The sequence below is a fragment of the Dermacentor andersoni genome, chromosome 6 (genome assembly GCF_023375885.2).
Source record: "Dermacentor andersoni chromosome 6, qqDerAnde1_hic_scaffold, whole genome shotgun sequence".
In the NCBI taxonomy this organism is placed as follows: domain Eukaryota; kingdom Metazoa; phylum Arthropoda; class Arachnida; order Ixodida; family Ixodidae; genus Dermacentor; species Dermacentor andersoni.
In genome coordinates, this window is record NC_092819.1 from 75,704,309 (window position 1) to 75,731,985 (window position 27,677).

Sequence of the window (27,677 nt, forward strand, 5' to 3'; positions counted from 1 at the left end):
AGCCAAGCACTTTCTTTTCACCGGCAACATCGTTTCACCGGCAATCTGCTTGCGGCACAGCTGGCGCGGTCCTATCGTGTTTCGGAGGGTGCGGCGGCCTAGAGCTATGGGTGCAGCCCATTCATGTTCGGAGGGGTAGAAGGGCGATGGGAGAGAGCCGCACGGAGATGGCTGGAAAATGAGTAAACGGCGGCTGTTGGAGTAGCGGCCCATCGTGCAGCGGACAGAATTTTTTTTCTTTTGAAGGATTTCGCATTTCACTACCTTTCGGCTTGGACACCCACCAGCCAGACTTCATTGTTATAACCGAAATTGCGGTATCGGGGCATTGTAGTAAGCGGGTTATTTCACCATCAAACATACAACAGTCGACGGTGCAGCAGCTTCTCATTGTTATAACCGATATATTATTAAAACCGGTATCGTTATAGGTGGGTTCGACTGAACACAGATGTGGCTCACATAGTGCACTTTTCTTAATTTCTCTTTCAATCAGTGGAATTAAACAGTTGTTTGGGATGTGAATATATAGATATAGTCAGAAGTAAGCCCAACGCAGGGTTGGTGACCAAATGAAAATTATTTTTTTATATGCTGCATGCAGGTGCTCCCTGGAAAAAAAGCTGCAGTTTGCACCTTTGCAAGCCACTACATCAGTGCACCAATTGGCCCTAGGCTGAAATTCAGCATCTGTTTATGTAATGGCACATGTGTCCGGCGAGATTTTGGAGAAAACTATGAAACATATATGTGCAACCTAACACCACAGCAACATACAGCACAAGCAGAGTCGAAACATAGCAGCACAAACAAAACGTACAGCACAAAGTCCCAACCCATAAAAGGAGAACATGAAGTGTCCTTGGAAATCTGTTCTGATCTGACATTAGGTCTAACATATTACTCATGCAAGACCCCATCCCACACTTCGAAAAGCGATAATTTGTAAAAGAAGTTCCACAAAGCGTAATGTGCATACATACATGCTGGTTAATTTAAGCAAGCTGCTACTAGACAGAACTGGTAACTGTCCCATTAATGATAGCATTATCATTGGCATCATCACGGAGAGCTTAAACATTATCGGCTGTGGTACAGTTTGTTGTATAGCCACATGATGCTTTCAGGAACATGAAGAGGGAATCGCAGCAAAATGTGTGCATGTGGATATTGAACGCATGACATGTGGTTTCGTTCAAGACCGTCTTCAAGGGTTTAAAGGGGATGGGAACCTCAAACAGTATAGACGACGTTAAGGACGGCCATCTTTGGAAGGGCGCCGATGAAGTAAGCTCGTAAAATGAAGGGGACAGCGGAAGCAACGAGTACAAGTGAATAAAGGCACTCATAGTTGGGTGTTGTGGTTGCATTATTTGCGCAGTTTCAGGCTTCAGTGAGTAGCCATGAGCCTGCCTCATGTAAGGCCCGCACCTTGTAAAAAAAAAATCTGAAAAGAAAGTGCAGGCCATACACGAGTAAATACATGAGTAAATTGATAACTGCGCCATGTGCACGAAAGACAAAACAAATGGCGCTGAAGTGTTCAGCTTATCAAAGTTCACTTCAGCAGTGTCTGCCTTAGAGGGAGCCCCACACATAAACTGTGCGGACTTCGTCACCCCAGCACAGCACAGCTTTGGGTGCGCTGCCGAGGCTTGCGAAGATAAGACTGTGACGGCGGTTGATTGAAGCATGCAACGAACTTGGGAGCAGAACCTGTCTTTGCCGTCTGCCGCTGATCTCCGAAATTGACTGCACGGGCCAGGTGCCTTGCGAGGTCGGATGTCCGCTGCCGCCACGGATCGCGTTGCAACCTGGATGGCTGGTCCATGGTCAGCCGGAATCCCAGCGACTGAAAGGGGCCCCGTAGTTGGGGCATGCTTTTGACCCCAATGGGCCAGTTGCCTCCCGGCACCTGCACATTGGTTTACTCCTTCTTACATGTTCCTGGCGGGTTAGATGTCTCTCAGAGGACATTAAAGAGAAATATTATTTGAGCTGTGTGAATAGACTACTGTTCTGCAGTACAAAAATGGAAAGCAACTGCTAATGTGAGAGGAGGCTCATGAGGAGCCGAATAAAACCCCACAAAAACAAAAGGAGGGCAGTGACGTGGCATCTTGAATATCTCGCGCCAGCTAGTGGTCACGTCATGGACATTGACTGCATCTGTTTACACCCGGTCAATTTTTAGGCTACAAGATGGCCTGGTACACTATATTCTAAAGGAGCCAAAGACACAACTTGGCAAGTTTCAAGAGTTTCTACTGCGTCATGGTGATCAAAATATGAGGAGATACTCTGAAATCTGTGACGTCACACTGATGTATCAGTGCCGGGGTTCTGGAGCAAAATCCAAGAAGCGGCACTTTGACCTGTGTTTTCTCTTTCAATAATCAACATCCTAGTGCAAAAATTAACTAAGATAGAAGTTTTAAAAAGAGTACTTTATCAGCCTAAACTGATTTAATATTCATATTTAGTGTCCACTTAAATCGTGGCAAATGTCTAACAGCCTGTGTGTGTGTTTTTTTTTTTTGTGCTGGCGTCTGTTCTTGCTGGGACCCCCTATGTTGTCTAACAGCACCAACAAATTGGCTGACTAACATGACTAGCAGCAATCAAGATGTGACAGTGACCAATCATACTGAACTGCAGTGCAAAAGGACTATGCACGTGCAAGAGAATGGAGACACACACAAGCACTACGGTCTTGACTGAAATTGTTGATGTCTCTCGACAAACGCAATGCCTCTCAGTCATTAGCTATTAAAAGCTCCTTTGAACACCTCTTGCATTCTTTTTTCTCTCCCTTTCTGTGCGTTTTGAATGCCTGGCTCATAGCAACCGCCAACATTGGGCCCCCTATTTCTAAAGCTCTCCATTATTTTCGCTTCCTCCCTGCTCTCCTTCTGATTCTTTCTATGCATTCGAAACATGCTTAACCAGGTTGCATTCCAGAAGCAAATACACTGCTCCCAATTTTCGGCCAGTCATGAACAACCAAAGACCATTTCTTTCACTTTCGCTCTCGTTGATTAGTTGCTGGATACACCTCGTTCAAACTGCAAACTGGTGACTTTCATATTCAAGGGGATGCACAGTGTGATCCCAAAGAGGTATAAGACATGTCCTGGGACTGAGCACTTTTGACTGTCGCAGCCACAAAGCTGATTGACTGATCAATCGATTAATTGATTGATGGTGTTGAACATGATGTAAAAATGGCATAATAAAGGGTTCTAGATTAATTCTGACAACCTAGGTATCTTTCATGAGCACCTAATCTACTTAGGCATAGGAATGGGTAAATTGATGCAAGGCAAGCACAAGTAGAGATCACTGGAAGAGGCATTTGTCCTGCAACAGATCTCAATTAGGCTGATTATGATGCATCTGCGCACACAAAATGCTTTTTTGGAATGCAGCTGCTGTGGTTGGGAATCAAACCCGTGACCTAGTGGGCACAGCACTGCAGCCCCTGTACCACTGAGGAAGCATTGTACTGTCTTGAGTTTACTGCGCTACTATGTTAGACGCCTCAATGTGCCTTGTGGTATTTACCGCAAGGTACAGTCTTCTTCAGGCAGCACTGCTTCGATTCACAGATATGCCGACATTAAATGTTGAAAAATACTGCAGTTGAAGCGAAAAAATTCTAAAATTTTGTGAGGGAAAACATGAGGAAGGCGGGAGATGGAAATCAAGACGACGAGCAAAACGAAAACAAGGTAAAAGCAGGAGCCAATGTTTCGACAAATGGACTTGTCGAAATGTTGGCTCCTGCTTTTACCTTTGCTCATCATGTAAAATTCTGGGAAAAATACTAACAATTTTTATTACTAAAGATTCTGGCTGTGTTTAAAAAATATAGCAGTCTTTGTTTCGTAGGGACAATGTGATCAAGCACTGTGCTCAATGGTCACAACAAGAATGATCTGTGGCACAAACAAACAGAAATGCTCCTAAACTTGCTCATAAAATATTCATGGCAGCCAAAATATCCGCTTGATTTATGCATTGGTTCTACGAGATGTTTCGAGATGGTTCTACGAGAAACACGAGGTCTGTACAAACGAGCGGGTCTGAAAAATAAGACAGAAAAATCAGTGGGCGACAGTATTTCTATTCTTTTGAAGCGAGTAGTGCAGTAGGCCAGATACAAATACAAAAAAACAAAAACAAAAAAAAAGAATGATTGGTGTCAATACGACAAACATAAACAAGTTCTAAAAACAAGGCATCTTATGATAAGATCGTAAAAGGTTGTCAAATATGGATTCACCTTCGTTTTGATTCACAAAATTTAGTTTTTGTACATTTGCCCCTGTTGGCTCAGTGTGGCTACAGCTATTTTTGAGCTGGCAGAGACTCTTTCAAGGAATCCAATCAAAAGCGATTTGTTTAACCAGTGTGCACCAAATTATAGCATAAAGGACAGTGAGGATATCACTAGGTTGCAGCTTCACCCAAGAAGTAATGCGGAGACAATAATTAGGTAGCACATTATCACATGCCATAACATTGCCACTGGTTTATGCGTTACAGTGGCAGAAAGCATTTGGTGCAATAACATTCACTGGTGTACCAAAGTTTTGTAGTACAGTGCATAACGAAGAGTTTGTGGGAAAGTATTACAAAAAATTTTAATGCACTGTTCCGTGAGATTACGGATGAATATCTCAAATCTGGTAGTGGTTATGGGTACCTACCAAATGGGTGTTAAGTATGAACCGACTGCTTTCAGAATGCAATAACAACTTTATGCTAATGCAGCTAATGTTTACAATACACAGGGCATTATAGTAATTAAAGAATAAAACAGTAATTAACACCGAATCTATGATCTACACAGGCACAAATAATGTGCCACAAGAAATATATGGAAATAAAGAATGGCTTACTTACCTCAGCAGCTCCGCACTTAAAGGCCAACAGCAACAATATTTTGAGCAGTGCAAAAAATCTAGCTTCAAATAGTGCAGATATAGAGCCAGTCTCTGTGCAACATCTTGCATTTTAAATACGCGTGGATGCGTTACAAAAGACAACCAAAAGTGGACGTTTTTTTGGTACCAAAACTAAAGGAAATGCCACCCTTACTGCATACTGGGAATGACGCTTGACTTGGAACATGCCAACCCATGGCATGGCCTCCAAGGTTATGTCATGCCCACGTCTGCCTGTGGTGCAATGAAAAATCTCTGAGGCGATGTGTTTGAACTTAAGTAATATCCTCTAACCACCAGGTACATGCGTTGTCTGCTTAGGTGCCATGTGCCACGCAAAGGTTTCTAGTAAAAAAAAATGGGAAAATTACCAGCCCTGCAGCTTTGCCAAAAATTACTTCCGCAGTATGTGCTACATATTCATTACCAATTCAACCGTAGAAGTTTCATTGCTGTTGGCCTTCAAGAATCAATCTGACTGGGATAATGTAAGGACTCCAATTCCTTTCCCTAACAAGCTTCGTCAAAGGTGAGAGCGGAGCTTCACCCACATTGTCACCATTATTGGCTGGTCACGAGTGGCGGATAAGAGAATAAAATAGAGCAAAAAGAATCCTTACATTACACTGTCCCTGGTGGACAACACATTTCATACGAAATGGAAGAGACTGCGGTATCACGAAAATAGTGCTGGACACAAATGCATAACCTCTGCTCAAACATCTAATAACATGCAAGTGGGAGCAAATGAAGTGACCTTGCTGGTCAAGCCCTGCATGCATTTCCCCATCTCCTTTTACGCATGTGTTTCTGCACTGCTTTACCAGTCGGTACGCGTGCCCTCCATGCTGTCTCACCTTCTCCAGTAGCATGACGGCGGTCCCATGTGCGAGCAGCGGCCGCAGTTGGGTCCACGCATCGTCCATGCCCAGCCTAGCAAGTGTCCGGCGCAAGTGCGTGGCCTTGCCGCCGCCCCTGGGGACCTCCAGTGGGAGGGGCCTTATGTGCACAGAACCATGGGGAAAGCCCGAATGGATGACGCAACTGTTGGGCCGGATCCTCGCAGCGACAGCCCCGCCTATCATCACGTGGCCCTCGATGTCGACAATGCCGTGCAGGACGCGCAGCAGCGCGCGCCCCGTGAGGCGCACTGCAGCTGGGTGCCGAACCACCACGACCACACGATCAGCTGCCATGAACACTCTGCACATGTCACACCGGTTGTCTATGATCCCTAGCCCACCAAATTGAATTCCCTACTTCAACTTTAAAACGCAAAGCTTTTTTTGCGGAGCAGAATGGGTATTGATGCTGCACTGGTTGGACCGAGAAGAGGAGGAAAACAGCAGAGAGGGGCGAGGCTGAGAGGAAGGTATGTATAAGGCACAATGCCAACTGATTCATTAAATCAGTGGTGGTATCATCCCTGCCACGATGAATGCACACCTGCACTTCACCTTCATATTTAACTGAAATTAAATTCTTGGAATTTTACGAGCCAAAACCCAACCTGACTAAAAGGCATGATGGAGCGGGAGACACAGGATTAATTAACATACACCCAATGCACGGGACACAGGCATTTTTGCATTTTGCCTCATCAAAATGCAGCCACTGTGGCTGGGATTTGATCCCGTGCCTTTAGGCTTTGCAGCGCAATGCCATAGCTACTATGCCATCACGGCAGATGACTTGGCCTTTCGTCCCTCCTTGAGGTTGGTGTGTTGCGTAACGTTACAGAGATGGCTGCAAATGAAGCAGCCCATCGATTAGTGAAGAGTGATGCAGCACTAGAAGCTGCTTTAGCCAAAAAAGGCGATGCTCGACGCTGGTGAGACCAAGCCACTCAAATAGCGAGAAGCTTGACAAACAACTTCAATGGTTTCAGCATAGTTTTTGTCAAATAAGTATTTCATAAAATGTCGTCTGAAAAATGTGCACAGGCAAGCTGCAGAGTGTGACATCCTGCAGATGTGGTGGTGCTGCATGCCATCATATTCAGTGGAGGAAAAAAAAGAAAGGAACAAAACAGTAACAAAACAAAAAGAAATCTGGAAATCTCACTGCTGTGATTTTTCTCAGAAAGCAAGATTATTACACCTGGTCAAGTTTTCAAAAGTTACTTGACAATGATTACAGTTCGAAACAGCAAAAAATAAAATCATCGTTTGCTCCTTTTGCCTGCATTATGTATCACCATGGCCTTTTGTTCCCAAATGTGCAGCTGGTCTATAGAAATATGTACTCTGTTACGCTTTGACATCCTTGTACTCGTTACACATTATGGGCCTAATGAAAATGGCATTGCCACACTACTGCAGCAATAAGGGTGGCACGGCCCACTTACGCGGCTTTTTTTTTTTTTTTTAGCTGGGTCCTCCCCACCCCAAAGCAAGTTCTGTAAAACTGTCTGGAATAAAGCAATAAACATGTAAATGATAATACGATATTTAAAAGAAGTTTAGTATGCCACAGCTTTGGATGAAGAAGCAAAGGTAACTGAATTGCTTAGCTGAGCCTCCTGGCAAACATACAAGAAGGTAAGCACCTCCCCCACCCTAGAAAAGAACAAAAAAGATTAAAACAGTTGTGAACATAATGACAGCAAAAAGTTGCAAGTCCTCAAAATGTGTGTATAATACTGCAAAAGGTTCACTTTAAACAAGCTTCTGCAAATGCATGCATCACATTGTGCTCTTAAAAAATTCCAGCTTAAAAAAATTAAAAATCTGATCTGTGGGTCAAGCACATCTGCTTTTATACATGACTCATCGAAGGTTCCACTGTAATTGCTGGCACCCACGTGGCTTCCAGAAAGCACTACACAATTTGTGACGTGTGTGCACTCAGATTACAAAAAGCTTTGGTGACAACAGCCAACAGATAGAACTATCGATAACATTTGAGAAACTTCTCGTACATGCAGGCGTATTCGTGCGTTAAGGGATAACGTTTAACATTTGTAAGCTGGTGAAAAGCAGTCACCGAAGAAAGATAAAGAAGTGAGCAGATGACGCGTGGCGCTCTGGCGCCGTCTCATAGCAATTGTTGCAGAACTCAACTTGCGTGGCACTACGTTTTTCTTTTTGCGCTTTCCTCCTCGTGCTCTCTTTGCTATCACTGCCTTTCATTCCCTGCTGCACTCCGCATTGCTCTTTCATCCTTCGTTATAGTGCTCGTTCGTTCAGTTATGCTGAGGCTCACTGCAGGAACGAGCACCGAAGAGCTGCATTCTGAAAACAACAGCTCTATACAATGTTCATTTGAAAAACACGTGTGGGTGTTGTGCAGTAAAAGTTTACCCATATTCATGAGCAGTGTCTCTTTTTCTTTCATATTGCCACGACAAGTTGGCCACATTGAAGTAGTGCACCCATTGCCCTTTATATTAGAAACTGTGCGGGCCATACCGTGGTTTAGTTCAGTAACAACAGGCAGTGATCATCGTGGCGCAAGTAGCCGGTTGTAGTCTGGGGTGTCTGCAACTTGCTGAGCTCTTCCCTTATCACTGACCGGATGAGCTCCCGCAGGGCTTCAAGGTCGCTTGGCACGCCTCCAGAGAAGACATGGGCCGGTGCACAGTTTGCGTCACGATTTTAATGCCGAGCCCGCTGTTCCAGCGTCTTTCAGGTGGTCGTTGCTTCGGATCTGAACTCGGCAACCGTGCACGGTGGGTTCTGCATGAGAACTACAAAGAACTCTTCCTTTACTCCATGCATGAGATGGTGCAGCTCCTTACCTTTGCTGATGTTGGGATCCGTACGCTTGAACAGGCGGGACATGTCCTCGATATACATTGCCACATTCTTGTTTGTGAGTTGGTTCCTTGCTTGAAGTGCAACTTCTGCCTGTTCTTTACGATCCATGCTGACATATGTATCTAGCAGTTGTCGAAATGGCTCCCAAGAGGACAGAAAGGGTTCGTGGTTTTCATACCACGTTTTTGCGAAGTCCTCCAAAGCGACATATGTGTGGCGGAGCTTCTGTCGCTCATTCCACTCATTAAAGTTCGCCACCCTCTCAAACAGTTCCAACCAGTCTTCAAATTCTTCGAATAAGTTACCATTGAATGTTGGCGGCTTGTGAGGTTGGCTTACAACCAGTTGTGCCAGTGTTACCTGGCTAGTCATTGTGGTGGCGTCCGTTTTCTGAGTTTCCCTTGGCGTGAAGAGAAGAGGGCCGAATTCAGGTGAGTCATCTCGAAGACGGTGGCTGGCCCACTGGTGCACAGGTGTCAGTTCCATGGGATAGACTCGCTGGTGGTTGGGGCTATGCTGACTTGCATTTGTGGGGCTTTGGCTCTTACCCAGCACCTCGACCAGAAATGTAGTGATGTTGAGGAACACAGGTTAAAAAAAAATAAAACATATTTATTAAGGGCGAACCTGTGCCCACAACTCGGTCACTACTGTCGTGAAAACGCTCGTCAGTCGCATTCCAAAACTGGCGTTGAACTGTCATCTACTTTATCCTCGCGTGATCCCTTGTAGGTGTGGCACATGCAAGCCGGGCTCAACCGGCTACTAGTGCCACAATGATTGCTGCCTGTTGTTACTGAACTATACCACGGTATGGCGTGCACAGTGTCCAATACAAAGGATGATGGGCGCGCTACTTGAATGTGGCCAAGTTGTCGTGGCAATATATTTGATATTGATATATATTTGATATACTTAATATTGAAAGAATGAACTTATTTTCATCCATGCACTGGTAATTTAGGACTGAGAAGGTTAAAAGCCCAAAGCTGGATTCGATGAGATCGGTTGTATGTCCTTTGCACCACACAGTTACCAGCCTTGTTACAGGCCGCCCCAGCATTGCAAACTTCACGCTCACAAAATGGTGAATAAAAACATAGCTTTATCCACCAACATCACTAGGGACTGAGCTACACTCCTGGGGAAATCAATGTGTAGCTATACTCATGGATGACTTTCTGTAGCAATGAAGGGAAAGCTACAGGGGGCGGAGCCTAATTGCATGTGTGAGTGCACCAAATAGTCTGGGAGCATTTGACAGCATTTTCAATTTCCTGGAACAAATACTGAATCAGCATAGTTTCCATGTACAAAGGTTTCACATTTGTGCAAATACGAAGAGAAAAGAAGAAAAGTAAGTCAAATTTAACACTCAGTGGTGTATTTTGTCTTATTTTGCATTTGTATATAAGATGTTTATATTTTCTTCTCTGCAGCTTAAACACAGACGAAAGTGTGGGACTTCTTTCAAGAGTGCTTTTGCTTATGCGCATTTTGCTTCCATAGCTTTCTCTCCATTGGCACAGAAAGATGCCCGCAAGTATAAGAGCCACATATGCTTAACGAACTCGTGCAACACTTCCACCTAGCAGTTGTTGCGGGGCTTCATATGCTACCCAGACCTGGAGGGTGGCATTTGTACATGTACTTAGAAGTACATAGCAAAGAATACTGTAACGGACAAAGGTGACTTTGTGTGCACCTCGAAGAACTTGTTTTTGAGAAGATAGTGCCATTAATTGAGGGCCAAACAAGATGCCACTGTCCACAATGAACGCCCGCTGCTATCACAGTAAATGAGTTCAGAGCCAGATGAATTGCTGAACATTGCTAACGTTTCTATTTTTTCGTTTTTTTTTCAGCAGGTTTTATATACAGATGGACTTTGTTATAACAAAGTTTCATCTGGCACGAAAATAACTATGTTAAAGCTGATATTCATTATAAACATATATACATAACATGCTGATATTAATGAGAAACATTTTATATTTACTCTGCTATATTCGATAATCAGTTATATCTGTGTTTGTTACATTGAGGTTTGATTGTATTATGGCACACAGAACGTTAATTCATCTGAAGAGTATGCCAATTTTGTACAAGCAAGTGTAATCAACTGGCTAATGCCAACATCCTCCAAGGCTTTACATTGACAACGTCCAGTGCTTATGAACATAAATAGCTGCTCAAATGCAAAAAACACTTCCCCCTACATACCATGCTAGTAAGCTGCTATGCTGCATCAACAGACATGCTAGAGTTTACTAATAAAACCAAGAAACCGGTAAAGCCAATAAAACAGCCAGCTGCCTGTATGTACCAGGAGCTCACCTGAAAGTATTGTTGTCTCTGTTGTCTTCCTCGCTGTTTCCCTGAGGAGGAAAAACTTCAGAATGAGACACTTCTATGTTTCATATTTTTTAGATGCTTTGGATAAGCTGTTACCATGACAATCAAAAACCGCACTACGGCTTTAGTTCATGGCATGCTTAAAGGAACATTAAAGAAAAGTATTAAGCTTAGTCAGATGAATAGTCTACCATATTTTTTTCTGTGCCAATAGATGACTTTGTTGCATAGAAAATCACCATCAAAAGTCCCACTACCGTGCCTCAATCGGAATGGATAAGTTGATGTAATCACCATGTGGCCTCCCTCTCTGCCGCCCTAACGTGAATCGGCAGAAGATTCGCGTTTTGGAGCATCCTACGTGAGGCTCAACATGAGTGGAATACAGACAAATGAAGAAGAGATGTCCTTTATTCGGCTTTGCAGAACACTATTAGGTTGCAGTGAATCAGTTCTTTGGAAGCCCACAAGGTGGATGAAACTTCACGAAAGAAAGAACAAAGTCATAGAACAAAGTCATACACCCTACAAAGGAAACCCATTTGTGTTCCTTGAAAACCATTATAATACTACCAAGTTACATACCGGGCGTGCCAACTAAATGTGGCCAAGAAAAGAAAAACAACCAATGGACTTATGCGACCAGCACCCATTGTATATTGATGGGCTTTTGTTATTGCTAGTCAAGAGGTATTTTTTTTGTGCACAAGCAACTAATATTTAAGTTTAATTAGCTAACATTAATTACCTCACTTATTGGATAAGATGGGATAATGCCAATCCTAGGTTGCTTTAAATCCAGTTATCGCTCATGTTTCAACATCCCCCACAACTTTTTTACTGACAGCTCGTCGATTATGTAAGTTCATAAATCATTGCTAATTAGACGTTTCCGTGCAAAATGAAACAGAAATATTGATTGACAACCATGAACAACACACCCATCAACATGCAGTGAACACCTTTCGTGTAATACCCTCATTTTGTTTGTTTTTTAATTCTTGGTGGCATTTAGTTGGCATCGCGGAGCACCACAGAATAAATGCGAAGTTACTTTGTTGGTCAACAAAGGGAAAATATGCGTTCACTGGCTTTCTGACCAGCATCGACGATCTATATTTTGCACAAGTTCGATTATTAGGGCTGCCCCATAAAGTCAATGTAAAATGGTGACCGATGTTTTGAATGCCAAACAATGTTTTGTTTTTTTATTTTTTGGATCTATCTGCGGAAATCGTGTCATGGACATCATTGCTGCAAAATCGTTTCCGTATCTCTCTGATCCGTTTCTCTGATCGTTTCTCTGATCCTTTACGACTGCCATTCGGCCGCTAAAACCGAAACTTTAGATCCTCAGTTTGCATTTTGCACCCGCAAAAGTCTGATATTGTATGGTGTGGTTGTGCAGAATATAGAGCACCCAGAGTGCAAATTTGAGTGATAAAATTATGGTTTCTATGGGATATTTCTGATCAAGAGGTTTCATGGGCACATGCGAAAGATATTTTAATGTTACATGCATGGTGTTTGTTACTAATCGACACATATTTACCAACAGGGCATACAATCAAGCCCTAAAATGTATAACAACAGACTGTATAACTTATTCATTCAGCTGAGAGCGCGGCTTTCCTTCCCGGCTGCCCCATAAAAAGAACGCCAGTTCAAGTCATCTTTAGCTGGTTCACATATTATGCAAACGCGTAAGGCTTATGTAAAGCATTTGCAGTGCATTGTATAGCTCAAAGGATTTTTGATTTCCTGAGGCAAGTTACAATGGGCCACCAAACAAACCCTCCCTCCAATGACGCCGATGGTGAAACAGATTACTTTAGCTTGGCTTCTAGGGCTAAATGCTAGCCAACACATGGTTGTGTGATTGCAACTGAACACAAACATTCCGCAAAATTTAGTGACTTGATACGAAGTTGGTGCAGCTTGGTGGTTTGGCGCAAGATGGCGCAATTGGCGCAGCCCTTCTATCCCTGTACATTCTTTAAAGCCTGTCAAGAAAAAGTTAAAAGAGCCATTGAAACACACCTCCAGTGCAATTGTTAAAAGTGGTAGTTGTCCCCCATTTGAATTTTGCAATGTGTTTATACAACTTGTTGTTACGAGTACCTTATTGCTATAGTAACCTGACGTGTAGCTGGAATTTAAGCAGAGAAGGAATATCTATTGTTGAGGTGGCACTGAGATTTCACCTTCTGTTGTCCTCTTATTTTCTTTCTTTAAATGGCTTTTAATTAAACCAATATATATCTGCAATACAGTTAGTATGTCCCTCTGGCTTACTGTAGTATAAATAACATCACTGTTTACAAGATGCATATGTCTTGTGAACAGTGACACATTTTTTAAAATCACTCTTGGGTCCCATAACCTTGTAATAGCCTGTTTGCAAATCTTTGGAATCACTTGTACAATGACACCTATTTATGATATTAAATGGAACACCATCTTTGTGGTAACGGTGATATTCAGTTAAATGAAATGCACTTGCATACAGACGTGCACTGACCTGCTCATCAATGCTACCAACTGGACTGCCATCTTCGCAATCCTGCAGCAAATTTTGCGATTGCAGCAGCAGTCTGTGCACTTCCCTCTGATTGCACGCATCCACATTATCACTTTCATCAGATGTGGAGCTGTCGCCACTGCCAGGCACATCCTCGTCATCAGACGCATCCTCCAGATCGACGTTTTCACTATCACCCTCACTGTTGCTACTGTCACCACCTCCCTCCGATGATTCGTATTCTTCAAAAGTAGGCTCAACTGATTTGGCGACAGGCGTCTTGCGCCGTTCCTTCCGTTTCTTCCGCCGAGACAAACCTTCACCCCATTCTTCACTGTCTTCAGAAACATCCCGGCCTTCTTCGAAATCCCCGTCCATGGTTGTTTTTGCTTGAGACTCCCCTCCGCTCGCTGTCTGAAACAGGCTGCCCTGCCTTGCTACACGTGCTGAAACGCTGGCACTGGATCTGGATGTCACCGAGAGGGTGCCAACGGCACTTGACTCCATCGGTGTTACAGTCCATGGATGTGGGTCACGTAACGGCTTGACTACCCGACCGGCTTGCAATGCTCGCTTGAGTCGGGGCATCAGTTTCCGGCCGAGCATCTTTCTTCGCCGCCGCTGCTGCGAGATCTTCCGCTGCGTTAACGCCCGCATTTGACTACCTGCAGCTGGCAAAGGAAAACAGCCCTTGTTACAACGAGTGGGTGGTTCGATCAGTGGCAACAGCGTCTTGTAAACCATTTTGCAATCTAAAGTGACACTTGTGCTCAAACGAATTTGTCAAATTTATAAATAATTTGCAATGCGTAATCTGTCATTGTTACTATGAATTGTGTTTGAGCAGGAGCATGGTGCACAATCCATTCTAATAATGCCGTCGTTTTCACCTGGAATTCGATTATCACTCGGTGAATCTACACACGGAATGCGACGCTGGTGGCGAGTACTGAGATAAAAACATCATTAATTCTCGAAACGCCAAATTTCACGATCTTCGCCGTAGGCATCAACAAACCACGACCGCGTTCACAGTGGATGTGCGGTTCAAGGGATACCTAGGTAAGGCAGTAATTCTGACTAATTGGTATGTCATACTGGCACTAAGCACAAGGGCCGAGAAATAATCACTAACCAACCCGGCATTCTGCATATACTGGGAATCTGAGCAGCGCTATAATGACAAGGACGGAGCATTGTGTGTTGTATCTTAAGTCCGTCCTTGTCATTTTTGCGCCACCCTGGGGCTCAATTCATAAAGCTCTTCGTTCGTAAGTTCGCTTTGCCATAGGCCGGCTGCCTTCGCTAATTATCGGGATTGGCTAGCCAGCATCGGGAACAGCTGGAATTTTCTTTTTCGAACAAATGTAGCAATTTTTTTTTTTTTTTTGTGACGAGATGCCGACGTCTTCTGCAGTGTCCACTTTGCACAAAACGTACAAAACATGCGCTGTCCATGCGCACCTAACTTTCTCTCCGGCTTTCACGACTAGGAAGCATGCTTCTCCATCTTCGCATTTTCCGTAGCGTCCCACGAAAGCTTACATTGTTAAATTGTCTACTCACCGGCAAACCACGTTGCTTACTAAATCTACCAAGGCCAACTTTGAGATGCGTTGCCACGATCAAGCGTGATTCTCTCCCTTTCGACGCTACTTTCACGCTGTACTTTGACGAAAGTTGCTCCTGACCGCCATGGATGGATGGATGGATGGATGGCGGCTATACCCTTTGTAACGGGCGGCGGCTGGCGCCATCTAGCCTTTTGCTCCCCCTCCTATTTTATTATTATTCTTTTTTCCCCTTTCTTTATATCCTCTTTTCCTTAACCTAGTTTTCACTCCCCTCCTCCCCCCAAAGTAACTATCTAAAAACAGTAGAGGAAACATTATCTCCCCGATTTATGGTATTATCTATCCCTTGACTTCCTCCACCAATCCTCTAGCCTCCCCTTCGTTACTGCCACTCTTTTCTCGTCTATTTGTCCTCGTTCCCCGGGAAAACCTAATGCCCCTTCCATATTTGCCACTGTTCCCTCTGCCAGGGTTGGGCGAAGGTCTGTGCATCTCAGCACTATATGCTCAGTGGTCTCTATTTCGGCTCCGCAAGCTGTGCACCGAAGGTCCACGTCTTCAAATTTAGCCCTGTATGTTTTCGTTCTCAGAACCCCCGTCCTAGCTTCGAATAATAGTGAGCTGCCCCGCGAGTTATCAAATAAGAGCTCTCTCTTAATCTCCTGTTTTTGTGACCTATACATTGATAGCGCTGGCTTTCCGAGCATTCTTTCTTCCCACATTTTTCTTTCCGTCTCCTTCACCTCCTTTCCCACACTAGAACCACGTTAGACCCCCTCCCTCGGCTGTAGGTATCTATTCCTCAGCTTCCTCGTTCTGAGTGTCCACTTTGTGTTCAAACTTTTCATGTACAGATATTTGTACACTTTTCCTGCCCACCTTTTTTCCTCCAGTGCTGGGAGTCTCTGTTCAAATTTTAGTTTACTTATTGCCTCTCTACCTTCGAATGACGTCCATCCCATGTCCCCCTGCACTCCCTCATTAGGGGTGTTCCCGTGTGCTCCTATGGCTAACCTGCCTACACCTCTCTGTCTCGTTTCCATGCATGCCTGAACTTCCGATTTCATGCATAGTAGTGAATTTCCGAATGTGAGGCCAGGTACCATAACCCCTTTCCATACGCCCCTAACCACCTCGTACCTATTATAGTTCCAAAGTGCCTTGTGTTTCATTACAGCTGAGTTCCTTTTCGCTTTTTCAATCATAATTTTTTCCTGTTCTTCCAAGTACTTTTGCCCTCGTTTAGCCATATGCCCAAATACTTGTATTTTTTAACATGATCAATCTTAGTGCTTTGTATTTCCAATGGTTCCCCCCTTTCTTCATTGTATACTATTATCCCAGACTTCTCTCTACTGAATTGCAGTCCCAATTTTCAGTGAGTGAGGTCAGTGAGTGCTGAACCACCTCTGTCTTCTTACTCTGTTGCCTTATGTGTTCCCAAAATTTCTTAGAGGCATTTCTGTCTTTTTTTCATATCTCTAACATCCACTGTACCCCAACTTTTGCTATCTTGGCTTGAATTAATGCCAATGCTTCTCTTTTCATTGCAAGGTAATCCTCCCATTTTGTCTCCACCTCTTCTGGTGTGGCTTCCCTTTTCTTCGCTGCTCTGTGTTTTCTGCACGCATCTTTGCGTTGCTCTATGGCCTCCTTAACTTCTCGGTCCCACCAGCTTTTTGGTTTATATTTTCCCTGCTTACTTCCTAGTTTCCTAATCTGTCCCTTCTCTAGCTCTCGTTTAAAAATACCTATTAACTCGTCGTATGTCCATGCCCTTTGCGGTTGCTTAGATACCATGCTTTCAATGTTTTTCGCCACTTCTTGTAGCTGCCTGTCATTCAATTTGCTCATACCTTTCCTTTCTTTAGTTTCTACCAGTGGTACTGTCCTTCCAAAACTGATTTTGATTCGTTTGTGATCACTCCCCATGGGCTTTTTGTACCTTCCTCATCAATTTCCATCCATCCCAACCGTTCATACAGCTTGTGGGACATTAGGCAGTAGTCGATTGTCGAGTGGGTGTTATTTCTTTCCCATGTTATTTTCCCGTCGCATTTAATTTCAGTATTAGCCACATGTGCTCACTGCAGCTCTCCCTTACCCTTTCCCAGTCCTGTCCCTTCACTAGCGCCCCAAGGCCTCCTCCTCTGCGTTCTTTCCTTTTTCTATTGCACCCAACCCAGGTGTATCCCGCAATGAATGGTGGTTAAATGGGTTTCGGCAACTCCATATACCTGAAAATTTTCCGTTTGTAACTGTTCTTCTATTTCGTCCCACTTCATGCGATTTCTTCCCCCCTGCATGTTGATGAACCCCACATTTACTGCCTTCTTCTTCCTCTTCCTCCTCCGTGCTCCTGTCCTGCCCCCCCCTCCCCTGTCCTTCATCTTTTACGTTTTGGCTTGCAGGGTCGCCCTGCGTGCCTGCAAAAAAGCCTGAGCCCTACGACCCACCCTCGTTCCTACCTGCCATCCCGCTGGTGTAGTGTAGTGAATGCCATCCGGGCCGAAAGGGGGGAAGTTTTTCCCCCCAATCATTCTGTTCACCTCCACCACATCACACCTGACCATCACACCATGCGCAACGCGTGATGATAATACCGATGACACTGAGAAGGAAACCATACAAATCTACCCGAACTGATAGGAAGAGTTGTCTGTACGGCTATTAAAAACAACATAAAGCTGGCGCAATTGAAGCAACATTTATCCAACTACACCTTTAGCTGCACAATAATGCACACTGTAGCTTCAAAGTGCATATGTAAAGTGGCAACGCTGAACTAAGATACAAATAAAAACGGCAATCAAATAGCAGCAGAAGACGAATGCTTGCGGTTGTGTTCGTGTGCTCCGTCGAGACTTCCTTATCGGGGAGCCGATGTCGCAGCAGCGCGTAGCGCTCCGTCTGCGTGTCTGAAAGCCGTGAGTTTGTCGCCGGTTATCCCGCATCGCCTGCGGTTTTCGCGCGAAAGCAACCGAGCTGTGTCGAGACGCCGCAGCGTGCGCGGTAGGAGTGGTTTCGGTTTTGGCGCCAGTACAGCGAGTCTTCGCGGCTGTGTCCTAGAATAAGGATTACATGCAATATTTCGGAGTGCTACCCGCTTTCGGTCAGTCTAGTTGTCATTTATAACCGATCGTCGCCGGCCAACGCAACTGGCCTTCTAAAATCATATCGTTTGCGCTCTAGCTTTGTTCGACGCGCACGCGTACGTTGTGACATGCGCGTCTAGCCGATTTTATTTTATTAATTTATATTTTTTAGCACATTGGCAATTGGAACAGCCTTATTGTTTTCATTAAGACTGGAGCCAGGTTTAAAAAAAATTATATCCAGTAATGCGCTGCGCCAGTCTCGGCTCCGTTTTTTCACTATATTATTAGCATGCTCGATTGTCAAGATCAGCGAAGCGGTGCAAAATAATTTAATTATAGGAACAAAAGGATCGATAGAACCCTTAGCCGAGTCCTCTTTTTCCTCAAATTCGTGCGATGAATGCGATGACATGAGTGTTGTTTCTCATTAGAGGCTGCATGAATTAAGTGTGCATCAATTGATCCGCAACGTCGTTCTGCATGAACACGTCTCATTTAGATGAATGTTACATTCCGTGATGCTTAGGGAATATTTGTTCTTAGTCTAAACAATTTTCCGTGTATAATTATTGGGCGTTTGAGGATAAAATATACTTTCCGCGCCTGCGCCGGCATATGACACACGAAGCTAGTTTACAAAAATTTGTATGGATTTCTGAAGCACATATTTGCCTTCCCAAGCAACAAAAAGACCGCGGCAAAAAGTCGGCCCGACGTCTCCGGCCGACTGCAAAACGGTTGGCCCGACCTCGGCAACCGAGGGCGGCCCAGCTTTGGGGATTGACATTGGCCTAACGTCGGCCGATCGTCGGCAATCGATGTAGGCCCGACCACTGTGGCCGACTTGGCCGACGGCGTCCCATACGAGGGCCTACCAAGGCTTTAGGTACGTAGTCAGTCGGCCAGCCGTAGGGCCATTCTATTTGGCCAACGCAGCCGAGCGCATGCCACACGCGGGCCAGCCATGGCCCTGACGACAATAATGGTCGGCATTGCACCGGCCCGGTGCTGAAAGCCGACGTTGCTTTTGACGCCCCGAATAATCGTAGCATTTGCATCATGCACTTACAACAGCATGCGCATCACGCATCACGCTTGTGTGGTGGCCGGCATAGAAGTACCAGACGAAAGCCAACGCTTTTTTGTACTTTTCATGCCACATAAATGCCAGACAAAATGTTCTTATACAGGTCTTTATTTCTTGTATTTGTCTTGGATATGTATACACCCACACGTTCACAAAAGTTTCAAATGCTAGTTCATGGTGGGCTTGAAGCGGGGTCACGACGCCTTCTCTCGTTCCGGCCTCCATCCCTGTCAGCTGCTCCGACTAACCAGCGTTTCGTGACTCCAGCCACTGAAGCCAGTGAAGCGTCTGGGAAGGTGCTCCTCACAGATGCTGCAATAAAGCGGCACATATAAGAAAGCTGCCCCCGCTTTATAGTTCAGTTGGTTAGTCGCATTCCATTTGAAGAAATGAAACAATAAAAAAGATCATAAGCCAGATAAAGAAACGATAACAAAGTAATATTAGGGACGTGCAAATCAGTATCGAAGATGTCAGGAAGAGTGGCTGGACGACACAAATCGTGTAAGTACCGGATAGTTGATAATTTATATGTCGTTAGCAATAGGGGGAACTCAACACGGAACCATAACAAAACACGCATACACAGTGGCTACTGTGTCGGTAGTGCGGCTGGTAGCCGCACTACTGGTAGTGCGGCTATTTACACCACGATCCGTCTTGTTGCTTCCCGTGAGCACTGCATGAAACAGCCAAGTTGAAACGCTGAGACAAAGAACGCGCCGGAGCCCGGAGCGCCAAGCGGCACAAGGAGGTGAATAGGTAAATGTCTGGAGAGGCAAGAGGGGAAGTTTATGGCATGATACATATACTTGCTGACATGATGGCAACGATGATAGGTCTATGTTTTGCAGAAAACAGTTTGCATACATGGGTTAAAGCAGAAACAGCATATACAGCATATATTATATGGTGAAGCAAAACAAACTTCTCAAAAGCAGTGACAAAATATGGACGCCGCAAGTAGAACTCACTTATTACGGCATTATTTTATTAAAGAAAGTGCTAATACTGGACGCAGCAAGATGCAATAGGCAGCAGCTTGTTTGAATGAAGAAAAAAAAACGAAGCATGCAGTTGGTACCGATGTTCGCAACGTGCACAAGAAAGCTGATTGTTATGCCATATTTCTTACTTAGAATGAGATTCGTGATGGCCGGGAGCTTCACGAAGGCGTGCTTCCTCCCCTGCGACCCTTTCCAGCTGAACTGCAGTGCAGCTTCATTTGTAAGTATGCCCTGCAGAAGAGTGCGCACGGCATGACCGATGTCCGTTCCTCCGTATCTCGAAAAAAAGTTCACCTGCACGAACCAGCGCATGTAGAGCTAAACCAGACATCCAAATACGTGGTTATCGTGGTCTGTAAAAAATAATGGTCAGGATAAGAAATATGATCGCTCTCGTTTTAAATGTTTTAACCACATAAAACAAATATATCTAGAAACAACGTTCTATGACAGAACGATATATGGCTGCGGTATTGTATGAATGACAAAATGAAAATCAGCCAAATATAAACATGAATACATAGTTTCTCTAAAAAGAAAACACAGCATGTCAATCACCATCTGTTCCATGCGGGAATCTGAAGCTAAATATTCCTCTAAGATACACTTTAGAGCCGCCCAAGGAAACATGAGGACAGGAAGGATAGATTTACTGGCTTGGCTCAGAATATCATTTAAAAAAAAAAAAAACATCCAGGCAGCGCGATAAATGAATACAACACAGTTGCACAAACAAAATAGCACGCAGACTGCCACGAGACAAATGTATAGGTATACATAACGTCGAGACCGCGGTGACAAAGTATTACACGTAAACTACGAAAATACAACAACAGAAAAATTGAGGAACAACTTACATATGGGCTATCCGCAGGGTTTCACATACGCGGCTTCTTGTCTGATGTTCCTAGATCTACTCTAGTTCACATGCGGAGATGTGCCACACACAATCCATTCTTACCTGCAATGCACCAGACGTATATCGTACAGGCATATACAGTTTTGTTTTTTCATCTGTGGGAAGGAACGAAAGCAACTTCTAATTAATTATGACTTGTCCGCAATGACAACCAGACAAGCGTCTTACCTGATTTCTTCCCGAATGGTGGCGACAGTTCCGAGCGTAGCAGGTCATTCGCACACTGTGCTTCAATTTAAGCAGTGTCGTTCCAGTGTTTCCTTGAGAAAAATTAAGGAAAATACAAGACGAAAAAATAATATTAGAAATATATACATGAAAGTACGTCTCACATTTCCCTGTCCCAACTCTCGAACGCTTGATCGTTCTCATATAAAGCCTCTTTTTTTTTTTTTCCTGTCAGAAAAAATAAGCCCGAAAGACAAGGAGCTTATCATACGTTGCAAAACCATTTACGCAATACAAAGCGAGTTTTGTTCACATGAAAAAGACAGTCATGCATTACACAACGTGAAATTAAAATGCCACTTACGAGTACGCATATCTTGAACGGCGAGATACGGCGGCTCCACTGCATGGAAAGGGCTTGCGCTGTTTTTGTCCATGTCACTTTTGTGTAGTTTGCGTTTCTATGCGCAGTCCATGATAACAGAAATGCACCAACTAGTCTACCAAGAGACGCGGAACGAGCTGGCATCCAGAGCTAGCATTTGGCGGCAACTCACGCAACTGCTTGCGCCCCCGCGCCATTTGGCGGGAACTCGCCTGCGCCCCTGCGGGCAGCCGGCGTTGAGCGTGACGAAGAAAAAATAGACAGCAAGGAAAGTCCCGCTTCGCTTTCTCGCCCCGTCCTCGCTGGTGGGAGCTGATGCTGACAGAGAGAATCGCCCGTCCCTGCTTTCCAAGAACCTCTTCATTCCTTCTGGGAGAGGGAGATGCGACAGCGCAAACGACCTCGGTTCCCCACACTTTTCCTTTTTCTTCTTTTTTTTTTGTCAGGCGCTTCCTGTGAGCGCGTCGCCGTTTCCTTTTGGCGTGTGTGCTGTGCACGTGCGTGCGTGCGTGCGTCTGTGTAATATTTTGGAGGGATTGGTAGCTCTATACGAATATGTATATAGCTTATGTAAACAATAATTTTGACCTCTTCAGTGAGTCGAAAAGTACTTTGGGTGCTATGCACGTTAGCATGTAGGTTCTGTTTTCTTTTTTGGGAGTATTGCATAAATATTGTATAATCTTGTTTTGTTTCCCTTTGTACTTGTTCATTATTGTACACCTGTTATTACCGTGTGCAATTGTCTTTGTCCGCCCCTCATTTACATGCGCGTCACGCTAAAACTCACAGTTTAGCGTGAGATTAAGCGTGGATTTTTTTAAAGTGTATACTGAGGTATTTGTGTTCTTTTACTCGAGGTATTTCCTGGCCCTGTATTGATACTGTCTGTTCACTGTTTTCATTGAGTACTGTTTACCATAAAAGCTGATTTCCTAACGCTAAATTTCAAATGTTAAATTCTTACCTTCATGTGCACATATATTCTCCAGGCGTTGCATAACACTCCGCTTGTTAGCTAGCAACACAATGTCGTCGGCATAAAACGAACCTGGAAGCTACTGCTCTACTATTTTAACCGCCTGTTTGTATGAGAGATAAAACCCAAAATTGCTTCCCTCTAGCGGCCTTTTCATACTTACCATGTACATCACAAACAGCAGTCCCTAGTTGATATCAACTTGCTTCTCGCTCCTCATCCCTCCCCATTCAACGCAAACTGTATTTTCTAGGTAGGTCTCTGTCAAAAGCTATATAAAGTCGTTGCCTATGCCTTCCAGAATATCCCACAAAATTTTGTGGTCTACGTTGTCATACGCTCCGGTAATATCTAAAAAAGCCACATAAAACAGTCTCCTCTCTTTGGATATTTCAATACACTGAATAAGAACAAATAAGTTATCATCCAGACGCCTATTCTGAACCCGTTCTGAAGTTCTCCCATACCATTCTCTGCCCATGTTTGCACTTGTAATTTAATTACCTGTATTGCTAACGTGTATATTGCCGATATAATGGTCAACGGTCTATATGGGTGAATTCAATTCTTTTCTCCCTTATCTTTATACATTAAATTCATTCTACTTTGTCTCCGGCTGTCTGGTATTCGCCTATCTTGTAAGCCTTTTTCTACTGCTTCCCACAGAGCTTCCTTACTTTTTGATCCTAGTTCGCTAATCAGCCTAACGGGAACCTCGCCTAACCCTATGGCTGTGCGCTTTAGAAGTTTCTCTGGTTCTCGTTAACGCTCTTCTTCTTTAAAACTACTTCATCATTGCCTTGGAATGATTCGGTCGTTATTTTTCGGATGTAATTTAATGTCGCATCCCCTTCCATGTTTTTTTATCTTAGTCTAGGACATGTTGTTCTGTTCCAGACTTCCTGCTTAATAAGTTTGTGTGTTTTAAAAATATTCTAGGCGCGGCCTTCTTTTTCTCACGTATTTCCGACAACCAACGTTCACTTTCACCTTTGAACTTTGCTTGAACCAGTATTATAACAATAGATTTTTTTTCTCCCGGTATACTTCTAATTTTCTGTCTACTTCAACCTGTGGCAACTGCACTTTCTATGCCTGCTTATGTTCTCGTAATGCTTTCTGTCGTTCATCGATCGCTTCGGGTATCACGCTGTTCCACCAGCTTTTTTTACTTCATTTTTGTTTTCCAACAAACGTGTTGCTTCTTCTTCCTAATTTCTCTCGTCATTACATTTAGAAGCTCACTGTATTCCCACTTATTGCTTGGCCATTTGCCGTGTTCTTTCTCGACTCCCGCGGCTATATTTGTTATTTGTTGAGCGTTCAAATTTGGACTGGCCATTCTTCGCTCCGTGCTCTCCTTCACAACTACATATCCCATTTTCAAAATGGTGCGTTTATGGCCAGTCCTTGTGTTACTACAGTCTTACTCGCCAATGGCTCAACTTATCTCAACTGATCTGAACTTATCATAAATATCTTCCGTCATCAGACAGTAACCAATAGTCGATTGCCTATTTCCAACTTGCCATCTGATCTGACCATCAGATTTACGGGCCGTAATTACGATAACGAGGTTACGTTGCTCACAAAGGTCCAGCAATAACTTCCTGTTGTTGTCGGTATAAACGTCTAGATCCTGTATGTGGGCATTCATGTCACCTAACAGGGTAATTTCGGCATTATTTCCGAAACGCCTAATATCAGCACTTAGGCATTCCGCTAAGCCTTGGTTCTTCTCTCTGCAATGTTTTCTCGTTCATAAATACGTTAAGCCCACCCAAGTTTTATTTCCACTCATTGTGCCTGAAAACCAAATATGCCCTTGACACTTTGAATATGCTTTTTCCCATTTGAACATTCCGGCCCCCCTCCCTTTCCTTTCGATTTAGTTCTGTTGCAACCTTCCCAAACATAATTCTCAATGACTGGTGCATCTTTTAAGTCTCTAAGGTGCGTTTTTATAACCGCATACACCCCTATTTGTTCTCTATTTAACTGCTCCTCAATTTATAAGCGCTTTTCCTTTCTTCTGGCGCCCTGCATGTTTATGCAGCCTATTACATGGCGAGCTCGCTTTTTTTTTTTTCCGCCTTTCTCTGTGGTACTAATCTGAGGTAGCGCCACCTACCGGCCGTGGCCACTCAGACAGACCTCAAATGGCAGCTATAGAAAAGGGCTTTGTCTTTCAGTTTCCGCGTAACAGAATTATGTTTTCCCGCATACTCGATTTGCAATCCGAAGTTATCATGTCTGAAGCTTGTGCTTAAGTTGTATTTTACGCATTTTCTGACAATTTACCCTCAAACATTCATTTAGTTCCATAAGGCTCTTGCGCTTGGCGGGGGCCATGTATGCTGCACTTCCGTAGACATGCGTGCCCGCGTTACGTACGTCGCTTGTGGTGTTAGTGGTGGTTGGTTTCTGAGCAACGTCGTCTAACGTCGGCAATCGTTTCTTTGTACACCCACTTTCACAGGGTGCAATGGAGGAGGGCTTTTTTTTTTTGCTAAGAATACTGCAGGGAACCTGCTGAGAAATATGCGCACAAAGCCACAAACGTGCGAAGCCCGCGCACAGCGTAGGCAGAATGTAGCTGTAATACCTTACGTTCACACACTATCCCACAATTTGGAAAAGGTGGCTCAGCGTTACGAGTGTTCGCTGCTCCCCATAAGCTGTCAAAGCTTTGTAGGATGACCGACCCGGAAGCAAGCCAGTAACGTGACTGCGGCTTAAAGCACAGGCCGCCTTTTATTGAATGCGCATAAGGGGCAGTCTATGAAATTCTTTTAAGGTGCGGAATAGTGTACATTGGCCATACTGGGAGATGTGCTAATGATAGGTTAAGGAAGGACGCAAACAATGTAAAAAATCCGCGTGAAGGAAAAGATTTCGAAGGTTTTCTGGCAAGTCATTGTCTGACTTGCAGGGACTGTTCGCCCGACCTTGTAAACACTTTCGTTATTAAGAAGAGTAAAACTCGTGTTATACGGGAAATCGCAGAATCTGAACGGATTTCTAGAAGTGAACTTGAACTTTATTTCCATCATCGATGGAGGAGAGGGAAAAAAAGCTGTGTAAGCATAGGGATGTGTCAACATGGCATCCATCACGCTGTCAGACAAATAGTTGGCATATTTACGAATGCGCAGATGATTACACCGGGCTCGGACAGCATGTATATATTCGTGATTCATTAACAATAAATGTTTTTGGAAGTTCAGCACCCGTCCTTGTCCTCTCGTCTCCGTCCGTGTCTTCTTGCGCTACCACCTTTTCAAATTTTTAGGGTATATCACGCGCTTTCCACTGGGTGTTTTCCGGGGCAAGGAGTAGTATAACGCGCGCCGGCGCGTTTCGGCGGCAGGGAGCCCGCTCCTCTCCCCAGCCCCGCTGTAATATGATCGCCGCCTGCACGGCATGAATGGTCCCCGCTTGCTCTCGCGCGACGTGTTGGTGGGGGAGTGAAAGGGGCTGTGTTCGTCTTTACATTCGGGGTCGCGGAAACCAGGCGGTTCGCTTGCCGCCGAACTCACAACTTTCTTTACCAGTGATCCAAGAAGAAGCTGATAAAAGAAAGAAAAAATGGCCAGAACAAGTTTCGTCCCCTCAGGCTCCGGAGGAAAGCATTCCGTCCGCAAGCAGCAGCGCGAGTTCGAAAAGAAAGGAGACCACAGTCTCGAGCAGCGCCGCGCCGTCCGTCACGAATCACCCGAAGAAGATGGCACATGCTCAGTCTGAAGGATTAGACTGAATTGCGTGCAGCCAGTGGCACATAGCGAATGATAAATCATGAATCTGAACATAAAGCACTATTCCATTAAGAGGTCGGTGTGCTGTAGGTATACATATGAGCCGAAATCATACGTGTTAGATTTTTATGAAGGAACGCATTTTTTGTTGCACCGAAGAGAAACGCGCTTACTGCGAGGATACAGTTGTCTGTTATGTATGAGTGCCTAACAGAGCGCTTGCCAGCCCAACTGGAAAACCGGCAAGCGGCGTGCCGAGTGTGAAATCGGCAGCCAGCACCATGAGGGAAAACCTTGCATTGCTATTTGAAAATCACCCACGCGGAAACTATGCGAGAAAACCTGGGCGAGCGCGAAGTGCTGCTGCAGAAGCGTGCAACAGAGGAAGTCTTGCTGGGGCGCACTCGTAAAAAGGGATCCTCGAGCCTTTGGCAAACCAGTTCTTGAAAGAAGAAACAAAAATTTAGAGAATGGGTAGTGGGACTCGGTGCCGTAGCAGATGAATTGCGCCGTCGTAGCAGCCAAATTATTTCTACTAAAAGGAAGAAAAGATTGGCTGAGAAGATTTCGAAATTGTGTTGCTGTAGGTGCAACACCGCAGTTATACTATTGATGCATTTACGTTTCACAGTCCCGTAGCAAAGCAGGAACAGAAAACACCTGGCGCTCACCAGTCATTTCCTGCAAAATGAAGACATCAGCACTTTTATTAGGGGAAGTTAATTCTTAGTATGTCTCATAACGTTTGCTTGGGCTATTTGGCTCATGAAAAACATCATGGCGTGAAAGACGAGGACACAGGGCTCATTCTGTTTCTAGTCCTCTTTTTTTTGCGCCACTGTTTTTTGTTTCCAGCGGTTTCCACATAAGCATTTTCCTAACCGTAGTTCTATTCTTGGTTCAATTCGCGTTCGCCTTTTGGCAAATGCTCAGCGTGCGTTCAGTGTTATCACCTCGTCGCGCATGTTCTTCCAAAATTTTAAATTGTGAATTCATATCTGACCAATTCATTTTGAGTAAACAATATATCTACGCTGTAGTAAAGAGATGTTTAACTAGTTTTCTGACACTTTCCTTACGTCAAATATCCAAAAGAGGAGGATACGAATAGCCTTGCCGTGA

General features: G+C 44.4%; 2 protein-coding genes and 1 long non-coding RNA gene across 6 annotated transcripts in view; 1 reads left to right on the plus strand and 2 right to left on the minus strand.

The window, feature by feature from the left end:
* Positions 1-16,162, minus strand: part of LOC126522398 (polynucleotide 5'-hydroxyl-kinase NOL9) — a 50,045-nt gene extending 33,883 nt beyond the window's left edge. Inside the window, exons 1-5 of one of the 2 annotated variants that reach the window (XM_055066393.2) lie at positions 15,150-16,162; positions 13,584-14,248; positions 11,045-11,085; positions 5,807-6,152; positions 1,717-1,915 (exon numbers count right to left, since the gene is read on the minus strand). In XM_055066393.2, the coding sequence (XP_054922368.1) occupies positions 1,717-1,915; positions 5,807-6,152; positions 11,045-11,085; positions 13,584-14,240 (1,243 nt within the window). In that variant the 5' untranslated portion in view covers positions 14,241-14,248; positions 15,150-16,162. Of the gene's footprint in view, positions 1-1,716; positions 1,916-5,806; positions 6,153-11,044; positions 11,086-13,583; positions 14,255-15,149 lie in introns of both variants that reach the window. The other variant, XM_050171146.3, reaches the window with a different exon arrangement.
* A 1,801-nt stretch (positions 16,163-17,963) lies between these two features.
* HDAC11 (Histone deacetylase 11) overlaps positions 17,964-27,677 on the plus strand; it is a 41,554-nt gene continuing 31,840 nt past the window's right edge. Inside the window, exon 1 of one of the 2 annotated variants that reach the window (XM_055066394.1) lies at positions 17,964-18,084. The gene's annotated coding sequence lies outside the window, so the exon portion shown is untranslated. Of the gene's footprint in view, positions 18,085-18,251; positions 18,270-27,677 lie in introns of those variants that run through there. The other variant, XM_055066395.2, reaches the window with a different exon arrangement.
* Positions 19,433-23,660, minus strand: LOC126522429 (uncharacterized). 2 transcript variants are annotated; one of them, XR_008610506.2, is made up of 5 exons: positions 21,801-23,651; positions 21,437-21,528; positions 21,207-21,363; positions 20,478-20,702; positions 19,433-19,654 (listed from the first exon to the last, which is right to left on the minus strand). It is a non-coding gene; the product is annotated as an uncharacterized lncRNA (long non-coding RNA). The 2 variants fall into 2 exon arrangements; XR_008610505.2 differs by having other exon boundaries at positions 20,478-21,363; positions 21,801-23,660.